We start from the raw sequence: 26,431 nt of genomic DNA on the forward strand, positions 1-26,431 counted from the left end.
CCATCTATAAAGAACAAGGACACAAAACATCAGAATTCCTGTAGTAATTTGGTACTATTTTGTAAGGAAAGTGCATGAAGCAATTCAAAAGGCAACTTTCGTATTTACAAATTTATAATACAGCAAAAGAAGACAGTTTGCCAAGGTAAATTGTATGGTGACATGAATCAGACGTTTCGGGCGACAGATGCTTAGTTGGTAGGGCCGAAGCCATGAATAACAGTGGAAAGAATCACACTCCCCTCGAATTGGGGAGAGTGGAGGCAAAGCAGGCTTTAGCTGGTGGAAGGTTCTACCCTCGGTACACGCCGGAAGGGTCGGCATTCTGAACAATCCACGGGTGCTCAAGTACTTTTTATGGAGAGGAAGCCGGTGCGCCGAGTTCTTTACGAATTATGAGCACCTGAGAAATCAAATCCTTTGCGGCAGGCAAAACGAATGATTTCAATGGGAACTTCAAGGTCGACTTTTCTATCCTTCTGTATGTTTCTGAGTACTCCTTAGCTTCAAGAGAATTTTGTCCACGGGATACTCATAAAGAGTGGATTTATGTGCAGCACACTCAATTCGTCAATTTTGTCCGCTGGACATCGTGATTTTGTGCATTTTGCCTCCAACACACCAAAGCAAATAAAATGACTAGCTAGCCCACGGGCCCACTATCCATCTCCTTCGCATTTCTCCCTCTACTAATCTTCTTTTCTCCTCCTGCAGCCAACAATTGTGTTGACTTCGACCAGGCATGTGATCTCTCTTTCACTGTTGAGTAGTACAGTACGTCAGCAAGAACTCTTGATTCCAATTGAGGGCGGCATGCTGTTGCTACTGCAGTCCGAATTAACAAGAAGTCACTGTCCTATTTTTTTCATCAAAAGATCCATCATCGGCTTGTATTTATAAGTGGAGAAGGAGAGTATAAAACGTATGAGCAGCACACAAATTTTACAAGGCTTCGAGTTGTTCTTGACTGGAATGCTTGTCACCTTTGAAAATAATAGTCTAATTTACACTTAAAAAATAAAGACAACAGCTCAACTTGGATGAAAGAGATTTATCAATCTAAAGATTTGATGTGGCCTGTTCTATTGGTGTGCATAGGTGATCATTTTCCTGAGGCGCTTGTTTCCTACATAACACCAATTCGTGATTAACAAAAAAAAATGAGGAAAGTGACAAAGAAAATTTTGATAAAGTTTAATCAACAAAACTTCTCAGCCCACTAACTTAGTACCTAGCACAGTTGTAGATGGATCAAAAGAAATCTATTCTTGAGAAATGAGTGGAAGGGGAGGAACGGGGAAAGAGTCAAGGGCAAGATGGTCCTTTAACTGGGTGTGGTGTGTTGTGGACAAAAACAATGCTTTTGCAGTGTGTTTGTGACTAATTCAATGAGTACAGTGTGCTACACACAAATACACTCTTTATGAGTGTCCTGTGGACAAAATTCTCTAGCTTCAAAAGGTGGGACCTCATAAAGGAATTCATAACACAGAATACCCATGCTCCAGCTCCATATGTCAACATGGTGATAATGTTCTGTCTTCAACCATTTCAGGTGGCAGGTAATCTGGAGTTCAGCACATAGTCATCTAACTCATCTTCTGTTGAAGGTGTGCACGGACCAGCCAAAGTCAGCAATTTGGATCTCGCCCTGGGCTCTAACCAAAAGATTTTCTGGTTTAGTGTCCCGATGGATAACATGTTTCCCATGAAGGTAGATCAGAGCTCTAGCCAGTGATGTGTGATGAAATGTAAGTTGCTGAGCACCTCTCGGAGAAATGCTTGCACCTTGTCAACTCCTTGTACTACCAGTTCTGAGGATTAAAAAAACTCCTTGTACAGTACAGTTCACCCTTATGCCTGTATGCAGTTGGAATGGAATAGACACTGGGCAAAGCCTAGTGGGGAGGAAACTTTTGGACGTTGAACCCCGAAGTGGTTTTGAATTGCAGATCAATCAATTAATTTGAATCGCCCTTTTAGAAGCCAAATTTCCCTGTACTTGAAACCCAATGACAGGACTAGTCTCATTATCTCATCAGAACTACCACCACCTCTACACAGGTAAACAAAACCTACCACTTACAACGGGAGAAGGAGAATAACCCCGATCAATTACCTCGACGAGATGCGATTCTACTGATGAGAAGGCCTCCGATCGAAAGGGGAAGACCGGGCAGCAATGGCGCAGCTTTTCGTAACGCCGCGGCTGCTGCTGGCCTCCTGCGGCCAGTAGATTTGGGCGAGGAGGTCTGAAGCCTGAAGCCCGTACTCTCACAGTCTCACTCTCTCCTCGCCTTCTTGGGCCTCCGAGGGTTTTGCTTGCTGGGCCCCTGCCATCGCCTTCACCTTTCTAGAGGCAACCGGTTTGTTCTAGCAGCTCATGATAAAATTTCAGTTTTAGTGACAAATTTCACTAAAACACAGTCATGGGCTCATGAGTAGATCTGATTGACAGGGAAGCTTCGGTGTGAAAAGATTCACGAATACTCGAATAGTACTCCTCCCTTCTATACACGGGTACTCTCTGAATCATGGTAAAAACCTGCCTCACCTTTTGCACTTTCGGTTTTGGGGAGAATTGTTCCTTCTCAGAATTCAGAAGTCACGGCCAAAGGTCTTCATAGAGCGACACTTTACAAATGATCATTGATGTATGCGACGAGGGGCAATCATGCATTCATGCGCGCGTTATCTGCGCCCTTTCTGGCTGATGACCCCATGGCTAATCCACATTTGAACAATGGATTGTGTGTTTACGTTGTGTGCATGCGAAAGCGAAACAATTTCTTGGACGAGACTCTGTACACAGATGCAGTGACAACAAGCTAACAAACCTTTGCGTGCCGGCTCGCTGTTGCACACAGCTAACAACAAGCTAATTAACGAGACTTGTACGAGACACTAGCAATAATTACATTCGGATTGCTGCTTCTATCTAACAAATCTTTTGGCCGCTCCACAGACGGGTCGTATCCTGTTCGCAGCGTGGCAGGTTTCACTACGACTACATGGAGGATGTCAAGGATGTCCCTGTACAGGAGAGTTAAGTTCCTTCTGTACCAGCAGCACAACGCAAAGCAGGGTTAACGTTGCAGCTCTTCTCCTTTCTTCTACATGTTGCCCATTTCAGGTTCCAGTCCGTATTACAGCAGAATCCATTGGAGACTCTACGTACAGCAGCGCCATGCTCACGGCAAGAGAAGCCCGTCGCCTAAGTGCATCATATGAACTGTCGTCTTCGAGCTCACTGCAACATCAAGGAGACTAATCAGGTAACGTACGTTAGAGATTACAATAAATATATGGTCACCCTGAGTGCCAGTGCCAAACCTGTCAGTTGGGCCATGAAGGTAGTTAGAGCTGATCTCCATTACATTTTCCAACCAGGTACCCGGTAGCTAGTGATAACCTATAGTGCACTCGGGGTACTTGGAGCCGGACCCGTGTAGACTATTAGCTGCTTATCAGCTGTCGAAACCAGAAGGGTGGTGTTTTCTTGGTCTAGAGCGAGTGCTGTGACATCCTGTCCTCCTTCCAGCTTCAGCGTATGGATTACCTGGCAGTATATACCTAACTGCTTAGAATTTTGCATTGGTAAAATCAGAGGTAACAATACATAGCAAAAGCCAAAAAGTTGTGCTCGGTGTTCACCTCAAGTTTGTATAGATCAAGAAAGCAGATAGAGGGAGGGTCAACAGATAGCCTGGTCTCATTTGATTCTTGTACATCCTCATCACTATTGGGCTTGTCAAGATCATAATCATCTTCTAGAGCATTACTGCAGTCATGATTGTCAGTGCTAGCTGAACAAGTTCCCATTGCAGCAAACTGTCCATCTGTAGAAATCTCAATGCAACTGACTCGTGCAGATAAAGGTGACACAGCCGCGGTAGCAATAGGGATTCCGTTAACAGTGAAGGTGGACAATCTTTTCTCAGATTCATTCCAAATCAATACAATTCCTTGAGAAGACAAGCATATGGAATTGGCTTCTGGCACATCGAGCTTCTTTATTAGCCGACCTGTCCTCAAGGAATGTAATAGGACACCAGACACACTCGAAGAGGAACCAACAAGCCCCAAATCAGAACTAACAGAACAGCAGGTTACTTCTCCAAGATGTCCTCTTAGTACATGCATAGGACCTTCAATTCGTCGCCTTCTGTAGGTTTCTAGAGTTTTGCTTGGACTACTGTCACTGCTACTACCAGTGGCTAGAGGACTAGTAGGTGTTGTCGGTGTAGATGGTGGAGGTTCTGGAGCATTTTTCTTATGTGCAGAACCCACCTGACGTATCCTCCAAAGTATAACTGTTGTGTCACGAGACCCTGTAACAAGATAATTACTGTCTGCAGACAGTGCGAGGCAGGTCACAGGAGCAAGATGCCCAAATGCAGTTTCGATAGTCCTTGCTCCATCCGGAGAGATCATCTTTACAGAGTTATCTGCATGCCTGCCTATAGTAAAAGAAAATAAGGATACCAGGAACAGCTTACCACAATAGTTCTTAGAATTGTAGGACAGACAGCTAAAACGATATAATAAGACAAAATCATGTAGCATCCTATTTAGGAACCAATTAGAAAACTAATTGTTTGAAGCCATAACATTAGGTTTCAGCTTGAGAGAATTATGAGGGTTCCATAGGAAACAAAAAAAGTGTAAAATATGTACCAAAGAGAATGTCAAAAGCCAGTTTTTCAGCAAGTAGCATTGAAGGAAAAAGTTGACGTGCAATGAAATAATTACCAGTTATAACTTCTTTGTCACATGTAACAGCAACAGCTGATGAATTTTGTACTGCAGATGCAGCAAATGCTACAGCTCGTGGAAACTGATAGTCTTCTGCAGAACCTGAAGATCCTTTAAATATGCGAAATATAGCACCACCACTAGAATTTATGGCATTTTTTCCGTGATGAAAGAGGAAAGGCGCCCCTAGGCCATCTGGTGTATTTGGCTGCCAATGGTGCAATGCCACATGTGCTATGGGAACATTAGAATCTATGACTACAAGACAATCATTGGATACAAGCATCGTGCTAGCAGGAACATTGCAGTGCTCTGGACTTGGAAGCACATAAGGTCTAACTTCACTTGGGTTCCGGAATATTGTCTACACAGAATAAGAAAAAACGGAGAGGCAGTAAGTTCACCATGAAATACCATGGTGCTAAAAAGTAATTGGTTGCTGTTTAATGCAAAAATACAATGGTGCCTGTGAGCTAAGCGGTCACCCTTGTCATTCAACCATCATTAGTATTGAGATTGCATGAAGGACTAGGAGTAGTCACATTTAATTAGAATTCTAAAGAACATCTAATAAGTTCTGTCAACTTATCATATGCCCTGGAGGCAAAAATGGAGATGGATGTAACCTACTATGAAAGTGAACTCTGAATGTGCTATTCTGTCCCTTGAATAAGAAATTACTACCTCTGTTCCAAATTACAATTCACTTTGGCTTTGTCCTAAAGTCAACTTCTCTAACTTTGACCAAGTCTATAGGAAAATGCATCAAAATATACATTAGCAAAATAATTACATTAAATTTTGCATGAAATGTATCATGGTACAGTAGTTATTTGAACTTGTAGATGTCAATACATTTTTCTAAAAATTGGTCAAAGTCAGAGAAGTTTGACTTAGGACAAATCTAAGGTGAACTATAATTTGAAACAGAGGGAATAATAATAAATCAGCAAATATGAGTCTAAACGATCCATTTTTTTCATATCTATCTGGTATAGTAATAGTATATGCACAAGTATGTCTACCAAATAATGGACTTCTTTTCTTGCGAAACATGGAAATGATACTTGAAATTTTTACCTGCAATTGTAATATTTCTGTTAACGGCCTTCTTCTTATGTGTGGAACTGTCAGCAGTTGAGATGGTGTCTGTCCAAAATAACATATTTGATTTTGTACACCTCGCTGTCGCACCTTCAGCATTTTCAAAAAAGATGAAAATTTTGTATAGTTTCACCAAATCTGAAAAGGCGAAATGCATAATACTTACTGGATCGGTGATTTTATCAATGTCCACCATCCCATCATATGTAACATGTGGGAAGATATTGTTGGCTACCACTGCTTCTTTACCTCTTTGTTTATATCTGAACAAGTACTCAATGACAAAGTGGTGTATCATATAGATGCGAAGAAAGATGACATCAACACAAGCCTCTTAAAGGACAGTCAATGAATATGTTCTTCCTGTTAGTTCTTATAAAGCGAACAGTCTAAACATAGAAATCATATTCCAAGGATCTATTTATCATAATAGAAAGTAAAAGGACAGACATTAAAGCAGCTTAAGTGGTAATTTGGAAACTATCCTTAAACATGGTAAAATTATCTAGACCAATCCTAGTAAAAAAGCATCAGGCACGATGATTGAATTAGTGATTTAAAGAAGGCAGGCTGGTAGTGGATATGAATGATATTGAAAAAATTAAAATTTAGATAAATGAGTGAGTAGAAGGCATAATTACATGTGGAAATATTAGAGATATAAATAGATATGTATAGCCTGACTTGTATTGTACTTCATATACTTGTACTCCAAGCCTTCTCGGCTATATATATGAAAGGCCACCCCCCCTTATTGGGTGTGCGGTGCATTATCTCTCTACATGGTATCATAGATCGGGCCAATTAGGGTTCCTCTCTTCCGCTGCCCTAGCCCTACCTCTCCCGGCGCCGCCCCCCCCCCCCCCTACCACCCCTCTCGGCGCTGCCCCCCCCCTGCTATGGCCACCAATGGATCCTCCTCGACCGCGACCTCCGGGATCTCTGGATCCCCATCCATGCCGGCCATGACAGACGCCCCTGCTCCTGTGATCTTCTCCTACGCGACCATCAACGTGCGCCAGCACGTGCCAATCACCCTTGATCTCAAGCTGCCGAACTACACCAAGTGGTCTGCCTTCTTCACCGCTATGTGCGGCAAGTTCGGTCTACTTGGCCACATCGACGGCTCCATCCCGGCACGTCCTACTGATCGCACATGGTCACAGCCAGATGCTTGCGTCCGGAATTGGATGTATGGCTGCATCGACGATAGCGTCCTCGACCTCGCCATGGAACCTGAGCAGACTGCCTGTGATCTCTTTGTTGCCATTACCAATCTGTTTCAGGCAAACCAGGAGACACGCGCCGTCGTCCTAGGTTAAGAGTTCCACTCTATGACCCAGGGTGATTTCTCCATCGACGCCTACGCCCAGCGCATGAAGCACATGGCCGACGCTCTCCGCGACGTTGGCCGCACCGTCTCCGAGCCCCAGCTGGTCCTCAACCTTCTTCGCGGCCTCAATCCGCGCTTCGCCAACACGGCGGACATCATCACCAATGCGGCGGTCCTTCCGTCGTTCATCTCTGCACACAACACTCTTCGGCTCAAGGAGATCCGCCTCGCCAACGACGCCAAGGTCTCCTCCGACACCGCCCTTACTGCCGTCGCCCCGTCCATGACTTCAGCGACCACAGCCTGCACTTCCCCTTCCTGCCGCTCCTCGTCCTCCGGCACCAACCCCAACGGCGGCGGCTATGGTGCGCGTGGAGGCGGCGGCAAGGGCAAGGGCAAGGGCGGCTATGGTGCGCGTGGAGGCAACAACGGCGGTGGCAGTCGCCACCAGCAGCCCCCAGCGACGTCCCCGGGCCTCCTGGGCGGGCGTCCCGGCCCCGGCGTTCAGCCGGCTGGTCCTTGGGTCTGTATGAACCCGTGGACTGGTCCTTCTCCGTGGGCTCCTCAGCCGCAGTGGCGTCCTCCAATGGCCCCTCTGCCGCAGGCCCACACGTCCTTCGCACCGCCTTCTACGTCCGGTGGCTGGGATCAAGGCGCTCTCATTGCCTCCCTCAACCAGATGGCACTGCAGGGAGGCGCCAGCCCCTGGGTCCTCGACACTGGAGCTACATCTCATATGTCCCCCCACGACGGTATACTTCTTTCCCATCTACCTCATTCGCCGTCCTTCATCACAGTCGGCAATGGGTCCTCCATTCCAATTTCTAGTCGTGGCACTTCCATTCTTCCTATAGCTGATCATATTTTTCAACTCAATAATGTTCTTGTCGCTCCACATCTTGTTCGAAATTTGTTATCTGTTCGTCAGTTTACTCGCGACAATAACTGCTCTATTGAGTTTGATGCTTTTGGCTTCTCTGTTAAGGATCTGCAGACCAAGACCGAGATTCTGCGTTGCAATAGTGGCGGGGAGCTCTACACCCTTCCACATTCCAGTCAGCCTGCTGCAGCCTGTCATGTCGCCGCCATCTCCTCCTCATTGTGGCATTCACGTCTTGGTCATCCAGCACCTGCAGCCATAGCTACACTTAATAAACTTTCAGCTATCTCTTGTAATAATGCAGCCCGTGGTATTTGTCACGCCTGTCAACTTGGCAAACACACACGGCTGCCCTTTACTAGTTCATCGTCTCGCTGCTCAGCACCTTTTCAACTTGTTCATTGTGATGTCTGGACGTCTCCAGTTCTTAGCGTGTCTGGATTTAAATATTATCTTGTGCTTGTTGATGATTATAGTCATTATTGCTGGACGTTTCCTCTTCGGCATAAATCAGAGGTTCATGCACATATTGTTGACTTTACTAATTATGCTTACACCCAATTCAGCCTGCCTGTCCAGTGTTTTCAGGCGGATAACGGCACTGAGTTCATCAACAATGCCACGTCTACCTTCCTTGCTAGCTGCGGCATTCTTCTTTGCACTTCTTGCCCTTACACATCTGCTCAAAATGGGAAAGCTGAACGGATATTGCGCACGCTAAACAATATCGTTCGCACCCTCTTGATTCATGCCGTCATGCCTTCAGCTTACTGGGCCGAAGCCTTAGCCACCGCCGTTCTTCTATTCAATCGGCGACCGTCTTCCTCCATCAATAATGGTATTCCCTATCACCTCCTTTATCACAAGATGCCTGACTACTCCTTGCTTCGAGTCTTTGGTTGCTTATGCTACCCAAATCTTAGTGCCACGACACCTCATAAATTGGCTCCTCGCTCATCAGCTTGCGTGTTCATCGGGTATCCCTCTTCACAAAAGGGTTATCGTTGTCTCGATCTCTCCACTCGCAAAGTCATCGTCTCCCGTCACGTGATTTTTGATGAGACTCACTTTCCGTTTGCGGTTGCCAAACCACCTACGGAGTCACTTGATTTTTTATTACAGGATCGTCTTCCTGCACCTGTGCCAGCTCCTCCTGCTGGCGCTCCGGGCCGGCTCTCTACTCGGCCGGCCTTCGACGACGACGACACCCTGGCACTGGACCTGGCCATCCTCTGGCACGGTCCGGTCCTTCAGGGTCCTGCTGCCCCTACACCGGCAGCCCCTGGCGCGTCCTCTGCTGCTGACGTCCTGCCTGCAGCTCAGGGAGCAGCACGTCTGCCGGCCCCTGCTGCATCACGCCCGCCGGTGCTCTTCCAGTACAGCCGGCGTCCTCGACCGTCATCTGTGCCCCAGGCACAGGTCGCACCTCCTCCACCGGCTCCTCCACCGGCGCTTCAGCCGGCTCACGCACCTGAGCCGGTCCCTGCTGCTGTCCCTGCCGCTCCATTGCGCCGTGTGACACGGCAATAGACTGGAACACTCCCGCCTCCGCCGGAACGCCTGACTTACTCCGCCACGCATGCCTCACCACTTCCTGCCAATTATCGCAGCGCCCTTGCTGATCCAAATTGGCGGGCCGCAATGGTGGACGAATACAAGGCACTTGTTGACAATGGCACTTGGCGACTCGTACCACGGCCTCCTCGTACCAACATTGTCTCCGGCAAGTGGATTTTCAAGCATAAGTATCACTCTGATGGCTCTCTTGCTCGTCACAAAGCTCGGTGGGTTGTTCGAGGATTTTCTCAGCAGTATGGCATCGACTACGAAGAGACCTTCAGTCCAGTTGTTAAGCCAGCAACGATTCGGGTTGTTCTCAGCATTGCTGCGTCTCGTGCCTGGCCAATTCATCAGTTGGATGTCAAGAACGCCTTTCTTCATGGTCACCTGAATGAGACTGTTTACTGCCAGCAGCCACCTGGATTTGTCGACCTAGCTACACCTGACCATGTCTGCTTGTTACAGAAATCTTTGTATGGGCTCAAGCAGGCACCCCGGGCATGGCACCAGCGCTTCGCAACCTTCATTCAGACCTTGGGCTTTGTAGCTTCAGTGTCAGATACTTCTCTTTTTGTGTTCAAGGAGGGCACCAGTATTGCTTACTTGTTGCTTTACGTCGACGACATTGTGCTCACAGCATCCTCGCCTGCTCTTCTTCGACAAATTACTGAGCGCCTTAACTCAGAGTTCGCCATGACTGATCTCGGGGACCTTCATCACTTCCTCGGGATTTCTGTCACTCGTTCTGCTGACGGCCTTTTCCTGTCACAGCGGCAGTATGCAGTTGATCTTCTCCAGCGGGCTGGTATGATTGAGTGTCACTCTACAGCCACCCCAGTCGATGCACGCGCCAAACTGTCTGCCATTGATGGCTCACCAGTTGCCGATCCAACACAATACCGGAGTCTTGCCGGCGGTTTACAGTACCTCACATTGACTCGTCCCGACATTGCCTATGCAGTTCAGCAGGTCTGTCTCTTTATGCATTCTCCGCATGACCCTCATTTGGCGCTGCTCAAGCGGATTTTGCGATACGTCAAGGGCACACTGTCTACAGGTCTTCACCTCGGTACCGGCTCTCTTGACACTCTAACCGCATACTCGGATGCTGATTGGGCTGGCTGTCCTGATTCTCGGCGGTCTACGTCTGGATACTGTGTCTTTCTTGGTGACAATCTGGTGTCTTGGTCCTCCAAACGGCAGACTACAGTCTCTCGTTCCAACACGGAAGCTGAATACCGTGTTGTCGCCCATGCTGTTGCTGAGACTTGTTGGCTTCGTCAGCTACTTCAGGAGCTTCACACTCCTCTTACTTCGGCGACGATTGTATACTGTGACAATGTCAATGCAGTCTACATGACGGGTAACCCTGTTCATCATCGCCGCACGAAGCATATAGAGATTGACATTCATTTTGTTCGCGACAAGGTTGCTCTAGGACAGGTTCGAGTCCTCCATGTCCCTTCATCCCACCAGTTCGCGGACATTATGACCAAAGGCTTGCCTGTATAATTGTTTACTGATTTTAGGTCCAGTCTTTGCGTCCGAGATCATCCCGCTGCGACTGCGGGCGGGTATTAGAGATATAAATAGATATGTATAGCCTGACTTGTATTGTACTTCATATACTTGTACTCCAAGCCTTCTCGGCTATATATATGAAAGGCCACCCCCCCTTATTGGGTGTGCGGTGCATTATCTCTCTACAGGAAACATAACTCATAAAAAACTAACATACCCAAATATTAGATCGATCCATTCATGCAAACGCGTGGAGACATGATCACTCTCGAGAGCTTTCCGATGCATATGTATAAAATCAACAGCATTTTCAGCCCAAGGAGGCAGTGCTACAGAGCCTGCAATAATACTCAAAACATTAAGGGTTTCAGTTTCACTGCCTTATCTGTATCTATACGGACTGAAATGAGACTCACCTAGTCTTCCACTTGAGTTTACATTAGTAAATACCTCAGGAAGGTAAAACATCTCTGGAACCTAGAAAGATACCCACATAATCAGATTCCTGTAGAAGATTCCAAATAGACTTCTGAACCAAACAATGCAGAATGCACAGTAACCAGTGGAAAATACATCCAAGGAGCACATGTTTCACCAAAACTTACTAGCTCTTTTACATCATTCATGCCCTCAAGAACACTGTTCCATGTTCCAGCGATATCAGAGAATGCACAATCATCATGATCAAACTTGGCACCTTGCAGCTGAGCATAGAGGATACTAAAAGGTTCTATCCTGGCAAGATAATACAATACCTGCAATAGTTATAATACTAATTTTCAATATCTTTACAATGAAGCAATATTTCAAAAGAATCATATACACAAGATATGCCAATCAACTAAAGAATGGTTTGTTACTGAAGAGCAGTGAAAGGCTTAACAATATCTTAGTCCCAACTCCGAACAAAAGGCACAAACAAACCACAATCAAACACGAAAGCATAGACATATAAGAAAGATGTACCGTGTCAGGATTGGAATAATGTGAACCGTAGTGAAATTTTGGGATGATTGGATCCTTGAGACTAGAGTAATGGTCTTGGAATTTCTTCAACCGTGCAGGATTTAGTGCACCAATTGGCTGCATAGGAAATTATCAAGTATACCAGTGAAGCAAATGGAAACACAGGACATGCTATTATTACATGGAGAACCCAGACTATCAAGGAAAGGGGTACAAGATTTACCTTTGAAAGATCTCGGTATGTGGACGGACTTTCCAAATCCAAGGTTTTGGACTTGTAATCTGCTATTACCCATGGAAAAACAGGATACTGCAGAAAAAGGTATTGAACATAAAGAATAGTAGCAAAAATTATTACATTTTGGACTGAGAATCATGTAGTAAAAAAAAGATGCCTGAGTAATGTCGTTGTAAGTGCGGCCAGCGAGAGTGTTCAGTTCCATCAAATATTCAAAATTGCTAATCTGCACAAGCAAAATATACTCAGATCTTGATATCTAACACAAAGGGATGTGCTGCTGCAGAAATGAAATTATTGTGTTCATGTACCTCCCATTTAGCCCAGCGCTCCATCAACTGTGTCTGCTTGAAGATTTGCTCAGGTCTCTAAAAAGAACATATCAGATTAGTGGCTCTGAAAGGACAAGAAACCTCCTGGTTTCAGAACTCCACTGAGCACTTACTTGGGTAGCAAGGAAAATGTCGTTCAAATAAGGAGGTTTGGTGTGAACAATGGCCCGATAAGCATGTGTACGTGATCCTATATCCTAGATAAAGTTCAGATACAATTCCAAAAAGGTTATTCACCTATAACATGCATGAGGTTCAAACAAGTTGGATTAGAGTCTCATAAAGGATGTACCTCGAAATCAAATAAAAAGTTTGACCTGTCTACCATAAATAATTCCAAAGCGCTTTGACGTAGTAGATATCTGCAGTAATTCATTTAAATCAGTGTGGCACAAAGAGAGCTAAGCAGTTAGTGTTAACTACTTAACTCTATAATGTAGAAATATATGAGCAGGTAACAGATGATTTAAAAACTAAAAACATTTCCATTAACTAAATCTTTTCCTTAGAAAATCATAACCTAACAAGTTCCAATATGTACCAGACGGTACAAAGAACCATTTACCTTCTACTATAAATCTGATGAAGCGAAGATAGGAACCAGCTCCGATCTCTATCTTGCTGATCATATTGGCCACTAGTGGATACAATATCATCCATGTAACTGTCACTCATATGCTCATCAACTATGAAGTTAATCCTCTTTGATGTGACCTGAGAAAAAGATTACAATCTAGGGTTTAAGATATCCATTAGCATATTGAATTAGGAGATGAAATGGATTAGTAGGACAGAGAGCACAAGAGAAAGACTTGTGATAGTAGCTAAGCTCATTAGTGAGATTTGATTAACATGCTGTCAAGGTAAATAAAAATAATTGTATATATGCATAAGAGATTGTTTGTCATATGCTCGTGTTTATTTAAACTTCAGTTTTAATTAGATTTAGATGTCATTATCATTAATGATGAGTAGTAATGACACCAACCAGAAGTTTGTTTTAGTACTGACATACATGTAAACTATACAGTGAAAGCACGTACATTAGAACACACTTACTTGGAAGGTTCCTCGTACAACCTTCAATGGCCGAATCATCGTTGAAGGAAGTTCAATAATAATTCGCTCATTATTAGTCTTGTAACCAGGTGTAACTACTGTGGATCGAACCAAGTTGCGAACACCAGAAAAGTCAGAACTTCTTGAATCTATTGATCCTGTAAAAACCTGATCAGGTGTTGATGAATCTGTCAGTTGATCATCCACACTGCTGCAGATATTCTCACTTTCTCTCTGTTGTTCATGTCCTTCATCTACTGTAATCAAAGAACTTATTCGAAGAACACTAAGTAAAGAGTCTCCATCTTCTGAGTGGCATGCATCTGCACCATCACAAAGAAACTTCTGCTCCCCATAATTAATAGAAGCACCCAAGTGATTCAACCAATTGTAGTTCCTTTTCATAAATCTTCTCATTCTTAACGAACTTTCCGTTAAGTCTAACTTCCAGAAAATCTGTGTGACAGAAAAAAAAGGAAAGGCACAAAAGTCAGAGATAAGAAAACAGAATTCATGCATGTCATTTAGCTCTATGATGCAATTTTTTCCTGAATGAAAAAAATTGGTTCAACATCATCATAAAGCGGTCAGCAAGGAGAATTGTTTTTCATAATAATGTAGTATATAACAGGGAAGTGTAAAGGAAACACAGAACTGTGACCATACACTATCAGGGCTACAGAGGAGTTCTCCAAAAGGTCCATAGAGTCTACTTGTCTCTATCAAGCAATGAAGAAGATGTCGCCATGCCCGAAGTCCAATAGACATGCAACTGCGGTTTAATATTTCGACTTGTGTTCGCCTCTCCATCTGCATGCCCAAAAGTTGCCTCAATGATGCATAGCAATTTCTAAATATCAAGAGTGGATGTGTTCCATTCCATAACAACGTACCTCAACTCGCTGCAAATTACGTGCTAACGCAAAACTGGAAACAAGAAGTGCAACATATTTGTATGAAAGGGCAGAAAAATCTCTTCCTGAAACAGACTTTGAGTCAGCAGAGTGCAGACACTCCATCCACGCAGCACCCATAGCTTCAGATATGTTCCACCTTTGGGCTCTCTCAATATCACCAGCAGACCTCCTCTGTCCTGAAGTAGCCATCGCTACAGCACTAAGACCCCTTCTTGAACCAATCTTCGAAGTACGCTCAAGGTCACGAGCAGCAGCCAAGGCTGCAGCTTTTGCCGCTGCTTTGTCCTTTGGTGCTGATGTAGGCAAGCTTGGTGTAGTATCTATAGGCATCTGAAAACTTGAGAAAGTGTGCAATTTAGCTGCTCTACGCTCAAGCAATGAGGTGTCACGCCTGCGCAATTTATTGGTTGGTGGTGCTATTGTTTCTGTCCCAGAGGCACCAGCAGCAATCATGGCCAATGCCATTGCAACTGGTGGAGAGGCAAAAGCAGCAGCCCAGGCAGGTGATATCATTGCAACACCAACCTGAGATCAAAAAACATGAAACAAAAATATCACCATGAACAGATGGGCTTTTGAAGAAAAACAGTGGTGAGATCTTTATCCAATAGAAAAACAAACTTTACATAAAAACCAATGTTTTTATTAAAAGTAGCATGTAATAGTATCACCACATAAATGTTTATGAAGACTTAGGCAAGCATCCCGTGAAATATTTCAGAAATAAAATAAATAGCAATACTGTGAGAACTGATAAGTAATAAGTCCATAAAACACACAGTTTCAAGAACATGAAAATACAAGATAAACAAGTTGACCAGATTCAGAGTTTCTTTTGCAAAATTAGCTTTTTTAGAAAGCTCGGAGTTTCCTTTGCAAAATTAGTTTTTTCAGAAAATTATATGATCCAAAAATAACGATTCTCCGAAACAACTTGCTATAACTTCTAATATGCGCTAGTACCAACAGTCACTGATACAATATGAGCACAAGCACCAGGCACCCTCAGTTGTCACCCTTGCATGAAATATAAAGTATTAACTTTTACCTCAACAGGTGAAGTGTCTGCTGCCGAAGCCCAATCATCAACAACTAGTGGATTTTGCACATCTGGAGATGTAAGCTCGTGTATACCAGCCAAAACAGAACGATATCTTTTCAGGACAGCTACAAATGGTGGCATGATCAATCCAACATACTTTTTCCTCACTGGTTTTCTATCACTGCTTACAGCATGCCATAACTGTTATGATACATAAATTTCATGAGCAATGTGGGCTAAAGAAAACTTGTTTGACTACTGCTATAAACAATCAATATCAACAAACAGATAGTAGCAGAATAGAATTCCATGAGTTTAAAAGGCCTAACACAGAGAACCTTACTTAGACATTCTAAAATGCAAGCTATGTTTTGATATCCTACAGTGCACGATATGATTATCATAGATCATAGAGGCGCTGAATAAGCATAGACAAACATTCTTCCTTAAAATCAAAGGAAGCTATAGTGACAGAGAGTAGCATTAAACATCAATTTCAGATATACAACATATGTTTTTAGAGTTTAGAAACACAGTCCATGGTACATGCTGTGTATCAGGACAATTTGATTCATTCAAAAGAGAACAAACAAGAATAAAAAAAATACAAGAGAGATTATGAGTGATAGTGATGTTCCTTATATTCTATGTTTCATACAAGACGAAAATAATTCTAAGGTTAACAGAAAAAGATGAACAAACAGCTTTTATGCAGGTCACATTGAAGCATTAAAACACTTTTATTGATTCGTCCAAAACAGAAAAGTAGCTTAATAACATACTCCCTCAATCCCGGAGTGATAAACGTATTTTGATTAGAGAAAAGTCAAACAACATAAATTTTGACCATTAATTTGTCTTACTATATGTTGACACTTGCTAAAGAACCAATATGATCTCAGAGGCACTTTGAATAGAAATCCATTGATACAAGTTTCATGGCCTAAACTTGTATATAATTTGAATAATTGGTCAAAGTTTGTAAAATTTGAATTTTCCCTGTATAAAATATGATTATCATTCCGGGACGGAGGGAGTATGATTCATGGCACTTTAAGAAAATAATTATGATTAGAAAAAAATGTGACATCATGTGCTGACTTCAATAAATTATTCAAGATGGAATGAGAGCACTGGAAACTGATATCTCATCAGATGGAGATCTATTATTCTACGACAATGATAAATAAACTTACCTCTGAATAAAGAATAGAAGAAGCAACCAGAACTCGTTGTCTCTTAGATTCAGAAACTGGCATATTAAGAATAGGGCCGAGCACTCTGTTAAAAGAGCAAGAACTCCAAACATAAGTGAATATATATATGGCTACAGAAAAAAAGAAAAAATATTTAATAAAAGGTAACTCCAGAATATGACTAAACACTGAGAATGAGTGGGTTGTGATGTATACAGAAGTATCAGCACTAGCACCGAAGCTCAGGAGCGAGGCCAGGAATAGATTAGGCCCCGGGCTGATCCAGCATTGATACATGTTCAACTGATCAAGTCCTTTTTAACCTTTGATTTTTGCACAATTTTTAGTGGATTTGATTGAGTTTTTGGCCTTGGACCAGCGCTGCAGCCAGTGTAGCCCACTAGCCCTGGCCCAGGCTCCGCCACTGCCAAAACTCGTTTTTCCTAAATGTTCGTAAACATCATGCAACATAGAAAATGGCATTGGAGACAGGTCCCCATGGACCACTTGTCAGCTTCACACTGGACTCTGTTTTCCAATTTTTATGAGGTGTTACTGAACTCTCTTTATTGTTTTTTTTTTCATAAGAGTACCCTGTGAAGTAGGGACTTCGATAATTTGAATGAACAGCAGCAAATTACGACATCTACATCATATCTCTTTTCATGTACATTGATTATTGTGGCTACAAGATAGTGAATAGATTGTACCTCCACAAAAGTGCAGCTGGACGTTTTCTCATAGACGCACTGGAGTTACCATCAAGTCCCAGCATGCTTCCAGTTTGACAGCCTAATCCTTCTGAAATCACATTCTTCATGCTAATGTTCCTCATGAAAATGTCATCTTCCCCACTGTCATCCTCCCTCAATGAAACAAGGATCAACCGGAGCATGCAAAAAAATGGCTGATCACTATCTAACAACTGATTAAAGGCACCCACAACACCCATGCCAGGCCCAAATCCAACTCCACTATCAAGGCAACCACCAAGTCCAGAATCTAATAGAAGTGCCTGCAGCATCGCAACTGATTTCTTTACTAATGGAAGTTCAATCCAGTTTCCATCGGAGTCCTTCTCAAGAACGGACTTCCATGACACCCAACCACTCCCCCCACCACCAAACACACTAGATTTGGGAGGGATGCATACACCATACCACAATCGGGTTCTGTACTTCCACCCTTCTGAAAGATCCGAAATACAGCTCCCATAAGATACAAATGCATGCCTGACCGATCCATAAGGCTCAGCTGCTGCTGCTGCTGTTACACGTTCCATCACTTCAGCAGAAAGTTGCCCATTTGTATCTACCGTAGAAGCAAGAACCTGGATATTTTTTGACAAAGACAATAGCAATATAGTAAGATAACCTTCAAAAGAGAATACGAAGATTATTTAAAAAAAAAAAGAGAATACGAAGAGTAACCAAAAGTGAGTGAATGGCTACCATCTATTAATTAAAGTCATTGCTGCAGTAAACACAGTATTCTTTTGGATTACATTTATGCTTGTTGAGTTCCAAAACTCAGTGAAACAGAGCAGTCAATGGGCAACACAGAAAAAAATATAGACAACAAAAAAAATCAATGATACTAAGAACAGTATACTACCATAAACATATCATAAGATAACCTACTAGCTACAGACATTCATATTAATCAAGAACCTACAAGCTGCAAACAGGGTTTTCGATTATAATGCAGCCTCTTCAGAAATTCATGTTTGGTTCCCGTAATGGCTAAGGGCCTTACTGATTACAAGGTTAAACAAATAGTATTGTTTATTGCTTCATGATAGGTTGTTCCTTGAAGTTGGACTTCCCTAACCAGTACCATAGTGCTTCTTACAAACTAAAAATATTTAGAATGACACCATCTCATCTTGCAAATTCACCAATACTCAGAAAATAGAAATAAGTTTGACATGTAATGATTTAACATGCTGAAACATTGGAAGGCCATTCTAGATATACATACATCAACTGGAAGACCACCAGCATCACTGGACAAAGACTGTCTTGAGCCCCCAGCTTCCAAATGCTCACTGCCAGTTCTACTCAATGAATTTGACCTACTGACAGCTGATGAAGCCATTGAAGCAGGTGAGGCAGCACTATCAACTAAACAGGTCATGAAAAATTGTTGACTACGTGACCTCAAATGATCTTCCACAAGCATCAGCAGAACAATTGCATTCTCAGCCAAAATTACTGAGACATTGGCAGCTTTCTCTGCATGTACTTTTGTTTCTTTAGGCACTAAACCCTCCACTGCAACACCAGCTGCAGCAGCAGCAATCCCTTCAGTTTGCTGTAAAGACAAATAGTAAAAAAAACATCATTGATGAACTGAGTTATTAATTTCATGATTTTAATTAACTTATGATACACCATTTGTTATGTCATAGTACTGAACTGTGAGACATCAAGAAGAGTGTAGGCCACTGCATTAAGAGTATATAACAAACATGATCTATAGTAATATCGTTTTTTTAGCGGAATCTCTAGTAATATCGTTGATGATGGAAATGCCACAACAATATATTACTACTGCGCTGACACACAATCATGCGCTGAAAGGAGTTAACAATACAGCTGTTACTATGTTCAATAGAGTGTCCATGTTAACTGAAAAAATTCAGGCTAGTCTTATGATATCAATTTAGTAACAAGCCCATGCTTATGTCCAGCCTAATTTGGTAATCCCAGGCTCCATCGTGAACAGAAGCTTACTCCAGTGAAGGATGATTTAGAATGTCTAAGAGGATGTGTCATCTGCAACTGCTGCTTGATCCTAGCCGGTACAATTAACCTTTTTATCTTAATTGCATAAGCAGTGATCCTTCCATTTTATAACAAAAAAGGGCCAGCCTACAAGGTTGCAAGGGCTTACAAGGCTCAACTAATGTGTAACCTCTTGTACTAACTTCAAGAGTTAGCTTGTTTCACATATGTGCACAGCAAACTGGATGAGATACACCAACAAGATAAAACCTAGGAGGCTAGGACTATGCTTTATTATTTCCCAATTTTAACAGGATCCTACCAAAAAAGGAACAATAACTCTATACAGATTCATTAGATGAAAAAAAAGAAGAGTCAAAAAGGTAGGATCCAGCAACAGCAAAATATACCACCACAACCACACAAATTCCTTGGTGGAACACTACATATAAAATATAATAAATTTCAATTGCATGTATGAATATTCAATAACATTCGCAAAAGAAGTAACACCTGAACTTGAAGCTCCTGGGCAGAAAAATTAAGCAGACTACCCAGTAATCTCCTTTTGAAAATTGGTAATGATTCTTCGCGCCTTAAAAAGAACAAAATAGCACAAGATATCACTAAGGTGGTATTAGCATTACATATTTCTTAACAGAACAGGAATATGAAAATCAATAAAAAAGATATCAGCTTGAATTTGATCTCAGGGAAAAGTACATGTGTACTCTTGGGGGAGCAAAAAGAATGTGATAACCAATGAACCACAAAAACTACATGCCTAGAAGATTAAAGAAAAAGCGCAGGATGCAGAAACTACATAATTAACTGGAAAACTTGGTAAGCATCTTATTGTTTACCTAATTCTTTGGTCACCGGTGCTAGTTCCTCCAACCATTGAAAGCCATTCTGCACAATGTATTGTTGCCTCTACATCCTGAAATATTGCCACATTACAAAAGGTATAAGGCTACAACAAAGTATCCATCTCAAATAAGAGTCTGGCGAATGAATGAGCAATCCCAAGCAGAAGACTACCGTAAAAAAGGAAGTTTGGATCCATAAAATATGTTACTTCTGAATAGAAACAAGATATCAAAATATCTCACCTTCCACCCATCTTTTTTTCGCATTGAATGCTGCAACACAACAAGTAGAAAATTGTGTACTAGGTCTTCAACCTCACATATGCTTATAGCATCTGAATCCTTGTTGTCCCCCATCTGCACACCAGTTTATACATCAGAATCTACAGAAGTGAACAGACAAAAATGGAGAAAGTAGAGAGTACATCTGTGAGCTCTTAAAGTATGACCATTACAAAAAAAAAACTTTAATTTTTCATCAAAGAAAAATATTACCTCATGATTAGAAATCAAAACTTCCAATATCCATTCTGGCCACTCGCTGATGGAAGTCATTGTACTTCTGTTCTTGGCGTGACTGCAAACCAAATATAGAAGATCCTGAAATAAGGTAGAAGGGCACCATGAGTGATCAAACAGGAGGAGGAATAAGGGATGCCATAAAAACATATTGATGTAAAAAAAGTTCCATCAAGTTTTAATTAACAGAAGGCGAAATAACATATGCGTGGTTTTTCTGTTGCACTTTGTGCATAACTCCCATCAAGGGGCATATGTGTTAGGAGTAGCTGTGATATTGATCTTAGTCTAGTGTAGTGTGACCCAAATAAAGATATCTGGTTTATAATGCGATAAAGAAACAAAGCTATACAAGCATATTACATGTAATAAAGTCAAGTTATTAATGTCAATAAAACATTAAATTCACAAAAAAAACATGCAGAAAAAATATTAAGACAGAATACAGTCTTAACAAATCAATAAATATACCTGAATAACACGAGCTTGGAATGACCTTGATGCATATGGAAGAGAACGAAGTAGGACTACCAAAAGTGGAGTGTGCTTAAAATGGTATCCAGAATCATGCAAATTTTTTAGGTTATCTTTTGATGAAGAAACATTGATCTGCATTCAAGAACACAAACATAAATTTAGGAAGTCCGGAGCTAAAGCAGTTGCACTTAAAATTCATAGCGTGAATCGGAGTTAAATAAACTTGAATAACTTTTATATTGATAATGGTGATGGAGTTAAAATTCATAGCGTGAATCGGAGCAAAAGCAGTTGCACTTAAAAGTCATGCTTTTTAAAAAAGGTTCTAGGATGTTTTACTTATTCAAGTATTTCCAAGATAAGGAAAAAAGGCAATCATACAGACCCACTACTACAGTGCTCGTACATATCCTTTACACATAACTACATAATGCACCTGAAAAACACCCATACCACTGAAGAAATTAACGCCCTGTAGACATTTCTGGTCATAAGCCTCCTTGGGGCTGCTTGGAAAGCTTTCTGCAATGCAAAGAGCAGTAGAGATACTCTGTCTTCAAACATGGTATTTCCTTCTCCATTAGAGGTAGTCAGAAAACCACTTGGTAACTTCGGTCTTACAGCAAGCGAGGTAGAAGTCAGGTGGCCTGAAGCAACTAAAGCACCCAAAACATGGACTATCCCAAGAAGAACTCCATCACCATTATCAATATTTTGCACATTGTCAGAGATATTTGGGACATCCATGCCACCCAAATTCTTTAGAAACTGACCCTTTAATAGGCACCATTTGCTAGTAGATTCAAGTCCAACTCCAGTTTCATGAGAGGTGGGTTCATGATGCTGCACTGATTGAATCTGATGATCCTGGCAGTTTGTTTCACCACTAGCATTTTTAAATTTTGAATCCTTATTGGTAAGCTTAGAAGATTCATTCCACGAAGCAGAATCATGTGACACATTACAGCTATGGACAATATTGTTATCACCAGATTTAGCTTCCCTCTGCAAAAGAACAAGTAATGCTTCTACTACTCCACGAGAAATGAAGGACTGAGCAAACTTGTTGGCTCTAGAAGTGTTCGGGTGCACAATCAATCTGTAGATGAGAAGCAATACCCTAGCAACCTGCCAATGTAGAACATTACTAAAATCATAAGAACCATATCTTACTTAACTTATACTTAAAGAATGTATACAATGTGATTAAGAGCATGGGCTCAGCGCACATCTCAAAAACTAAATGATAACACATTGTATATTGTCAAACCATAAATATCAAAAGGCTTTAGAAACAAATTATTTTTGCATCTGAAGGGCATATTGTAGATCAAAATCAGGCAAAGGTTCAATTAAGGCACCACAAATTCCTCCTTAGAACTTTATACTATTTACTAAGACAGCACGTCTGAGTGTGACGTACTCCAAATGTCTGAGACATGAAATGTGTGTATGAAACTATGAAGATCCAAAACTTGGGTGTGGGAGAACCAAGTATTTCCATGCGTAAACATCAAGACGAACATGAAAAGGTGTTGGCAAAACTTTCACAAGAGTAGTTTCTGCCTTTTTCTCGGATAAGAGTAATTTCTACATTACATGTGGCAAGTAATATTGTGCTAGACTGCCAGTTCCAAGTGCAGTTACCTGGTTAGGTTGTGGGCAGTCAACAACAAATCCAACCAAACAACGAACATCATCGGAAGCCAATGTAGAAGGTGCTGCTCCTATCAACAGTTCAATAACAACCAAAAGCTCATCGACCAGAGCATTCACATTTCCTAAAGGTCTCTTGTTTCCAGTAAGTGTGAAGGTATCAATTGAATCTGCTTCATGAATTACCCAGTAACAACTTCTGCATCCATCAAGAAGCATTTGCAGTGCATTTGCATCACGCATGCAAGTAGATTCTGCAAAAACCATGTCTGCAAGTGAAGAGAGAAGCTTTTTCTGCAAAATATAGTTGCATGAACTCCACATCTTCAGGTCCAACAGCAAAGTGCTAAAGAGCTGCACCTTTTGACTATGATCGTTTCTTTGAGACTGACACAAAGATACAATTGCAGTAACAAGCTCTTCATCACTCAGTATCTCTTTCTTCCCACTTTCAAGTTTGGACAGCGTGTCCAATACGTAATGTAAAACTTGAGATAGAAGCTCTGGTCCATGAGTACGGCATAACTCTTCTTTATTTCCAGGATGTTGAACAGCCACAGAAATGATCCTGAAAATAGGAACAGAAAGAGACGCAGTAGCAAGAGACGATGACAAATCACCAAGTATAGGTTCCAGGTTATCCATCTCGACATTGCTCACAATCAGTGGTAATAATGCCATTGGACCCCCATAAGCCAATGCCCATAAAGATTCAGCTGGACGCACACGATTAGAAATATGAACCATGCCAAGAACTTCTGCAGGTCTTCGGTGAGTACCTAAGATTCAACGTAAGGTACCATCAGCAGTAATACTTCTAAACCAGCCCAAGCACTTGTTTGTTATCATTGCACAACATATGTATTGGCACCCATTAGAATACCCTGGTCATAAGGGGGCTAACACCATGTTATTAAAACACCTTTTCTTTTAATTAACATGGGCATGATTAATGCAGGACTGTGGAAGAGAATTTTATTTACAGTGTGATAGGTAATAGCCCAAGAAAAATATTATGGTAAGCTCAGAATTTCAGAAACATTGCATCAGGATGACCAAGTAATAATGAAGCTCCCCAAAAATCAAAGAGTTCATGAGTCTCAATTATCATTTATCAGGATGGGCGATGAAAGCAACGTGAACATACGAAAAGAAAAAAGGAACATCTTGAACACAGACCTGTTGAGCCAGAAGGTGAAGCATCAGAACAAAACCGGCCATTGAGCAGGATGGGATGATAAAGAAGATGTAAGCTTCCACCGATCTCAATATCAAGTGTATAACCATCCTCTGCAGTTTCCCTAATGTGGTTACTTGTAGCTTTCCAAGGAAAACCAGCGCCGTTGCCGAAGCTGGGAAGTGCATCTCCTCCCCTGGAAGCCAGTCGACTCATTCTCTCTGGCCCAATAGGTTCTGTAAATATATAAATAGGCCCCATCTCTGCAAACAATGGACACTGCCGCCGCCGCCGCTGAAGGCCAGCGATAGTTGGTGATGGATTGGTCCCAATGCAACAAAAAGCCAGTGGTTTCACGATGCGTGGGGGCTCAAATGGACAGCTTTCATGAAGGTCCCCATCCACATACAACCGCAATTCACTGTCAGCCTTACCAAGCAAAGCTTGTTTGCTAGAGTGCTCCAGACCAACAAAGTACCAGCACCGTGGTTTGAATTCATAAGTGAAATGGAGAGAAGCCTTCTTCCCCTTCCCAGCCCCACTCTCCACAACTAGAAACTGGTCATTGAAATAGGCCTCAATACCATGGTTATCCGAAGTAAGGAAACTGAAAATCCTGGGCATGTGCTTTGTCCCTTCTCCTGCAAGCGTGCAGGCAGCAGCCGCTGCTGCTGAAGGTGATGACTTCCCAGATGCAGATGCTGCAGCGGCTGCAACGGCTGCAGTGGCCGTAGCTGTATCAAGTGAGGCTGAGAAGGACTCTACGTACATCCATGTGGCAAACCCAAAACCATTCGAGAATGGCCACCGGTTCTCCCCCGGGGCGAGCAAGCCGGAGCTCTCCCCGTCAAACTCGAAGGTCACCGCTGGCCCTTTAGCCTCACTGCTAACCACGGCGTTTTCCAACGCAATAGTCAGCGGCGTGGCCCACCGCGTGCCGAGCGCCTTCTTGATCAAAAGGAGCCAGGAATGCAAGTCCCTGACACTGACAGAGTGCCCACCCAACACCTGAATGCACTGCACAAGCGGCGTCCCGTCCCACTTGCTGCCCTGATCCATTCCGACGAACAGCTTCTCTGCGACGTCCAGGAGGACTGCGAGGAGGCCCGAAGCGGCGCACATGGTTCGGTTGCGGGTGCAGGCACTGAGAGTGGCAAGGAGGCCACGGGTCATGCGGGTGCGCGGCGACGGCTCGACGCCGAAGGGGAGGTATGGCACCAGCTCGGCCGCTATCGCTGCAGCTCGCGAACTGGACATGATGCTGGGTGGCAATCCGGTGGCCGCGCCGATGCCGTCGCCAGCGCCCTCGTCGAGTCCATCCACGCCGCCCATGGTGACCATCAGCACGTCCACGATGAAATGCGAGACCTCGCCATTCTCCTCAGAGACCATCTCACGGAGGCGGTCGACCCCGCCGCCCATGATCACCGCGTCCACGGCGCGCACCACCTCCTCGGGCACGTCCGACGGCACTACCGGTGCCAGGCGCCTCCGCAGCGGCGGGGAGGGATCCGAGGGGGCTGCCGGGGAACCGGCGCTCATCTCCGTGTCCGACACCTCCTCCTCTTCGACGGTGTACGCCTCGTCGTCGAAGGAGCCGAGCGATTCGTCGGCGAACCGCTCGTCGACGCCGTGCTCCCACGGCGCGGGCGGCGAGGCATCGGACATCTCGCCGGTGTCCTCCTCCCCCATCTCAAAAGCTTACTCCATAATGTTTGAGAAAAATGTGAGGAATTGGAGAGTCACTGGAGAAATGAGGAAGGATCAAACACAATGGCAAAAAAAAATTGGGGTTCTGGAGACGACGACGAAATTGGGGGGAAATTATGCGATTCTTTTGGTCGAAAAATTTGCGATTCGGGTATGAGGCAGGGGAGAAACGGTCGGTGTTTTGGGGAAATGCTCGTCCGAGAATAATGGTGGTGGCGCGGTGCATGGCGTGGGAGTGGCGGAGGAAGAGAGAAAGAGGAAGCGGCCGAGCGGGGAAGGCGAAGAAATAGCATCGCTGCGGGTGCGGGTTCACTGGTCGCGGCTGCTTTTTAGCTAGGCCTGCCTGTCAGTGGCTTCTTGAATCTTGACGTGGCAGGATTAGCGAGCATTTTGG

The 26,431-nt window shown here is 43.2% G+C and overlaps 1 protein-coding gene and 2 pseudogenes across 3 annotated transcripts; 1 reads left to right on the forward strand and 2 right to left on the reverse strand.

Annotated features, from left to right (window-relative positions):
- Positions 1 to 292: 292 nt before the first annotated feature.
- LOC136465982 (serine/threonine-protein kinase Aurora-2-like) lies at positions 293 to 3,189 on the reverse strand (annotated as a pseudogene).
- On the reverse strand, positions 2,761 to 26,290 carry LOC136467455 (BEACH domain-containing protein C2-like). Of its 3 annotated transcripts, none has more exons than XM_066466168.1 (31): positions 24,330 to 26,290; positions 23,142 to 23,929; positions 21,948 to 22,622; positions 21,489 to 21,626; positions 20,994 to 21,098; positions 20,742 to 20,855; positions 20,493 to 20,569; positions 20,143 to 20,224; positions 18,884 to 19,216; positions 17,614 to 18,233; positions 16,904 to 16,988; positions 15,714 to 15,908; positions 14,642 to 15,190; positions 14,415 to 14,558; positions 13,749 to 14,204; positions 13,255 to 13,403; positions 12,982 to 13,051; positions 12,803 to 12,886; positions 12,669 to 12,725; positions 12,515 to 12,583; positions 12,343 to 12,429; positions 12,120 to 12,236; positions 11,759 to 11,908; positions 11,570 to 11,630; positions 11,371 to 11,491; positions 6,026 to 6,122; positions 5,836 to 5,904; positions 4,753 to 5,119; positions 3,655 to 4,460; positions 3,334 to 3,559; positions 2,761 to 3,250 (listed from the first exon to the last, which is right to left on the reverse strand). In XM_066466168.1, the coding sequence occupies exons 1-30, from the start codon at positions 26,017 to 26,019 to the stop codon at positions 3,413 to 3,415; spliced, it is 8,502 nt and encodes a 2,833-aa protein (XP_066322265.1). In that variant the 5' UTR covers positions 26,020 to 26,290; the 3' UTR covers positions 2,761 to 3,250; positions 3,334 to 3,412. The 3 variants fall into 3 exon arrangements, with proteins under 3 accessions (XP_066322265.1, XP_066322264.1, XP_066322266.1); XM_066466167.1 differs by having other exon boundaries at positions 5,836 to 5,949; XM_066466169.1 differs by lacking the exons at positions 2,761 to 3,250; positions 3,334 to 3,559 and having other exon boundaries at positions 4,297 to 4,456; positions 5,836 to 5,949.
- On the forward strand, positions 6,772 to 8,315 carry LOC136464055 (uncharacterized; annotated as a pseudogene).
- Positions 26,291 to 26,431: the final 141 nt, after the last annotated feature.

This window comes from Miscanthus floridulus, chromosome 7, assembly GCF_019320115.1.
Source record: "Miscanthus floridulus cultivar M001 chromosome 7, ASM1932011v1, whole genome shotgun sequence".
Classification (NCBI taxonomy): Eukaryota; Viridiplantae; Streptophyta; class Magnoliopsida; order Poales; family Poaceae; genus Miscanthus; species Miscanthus floridulus.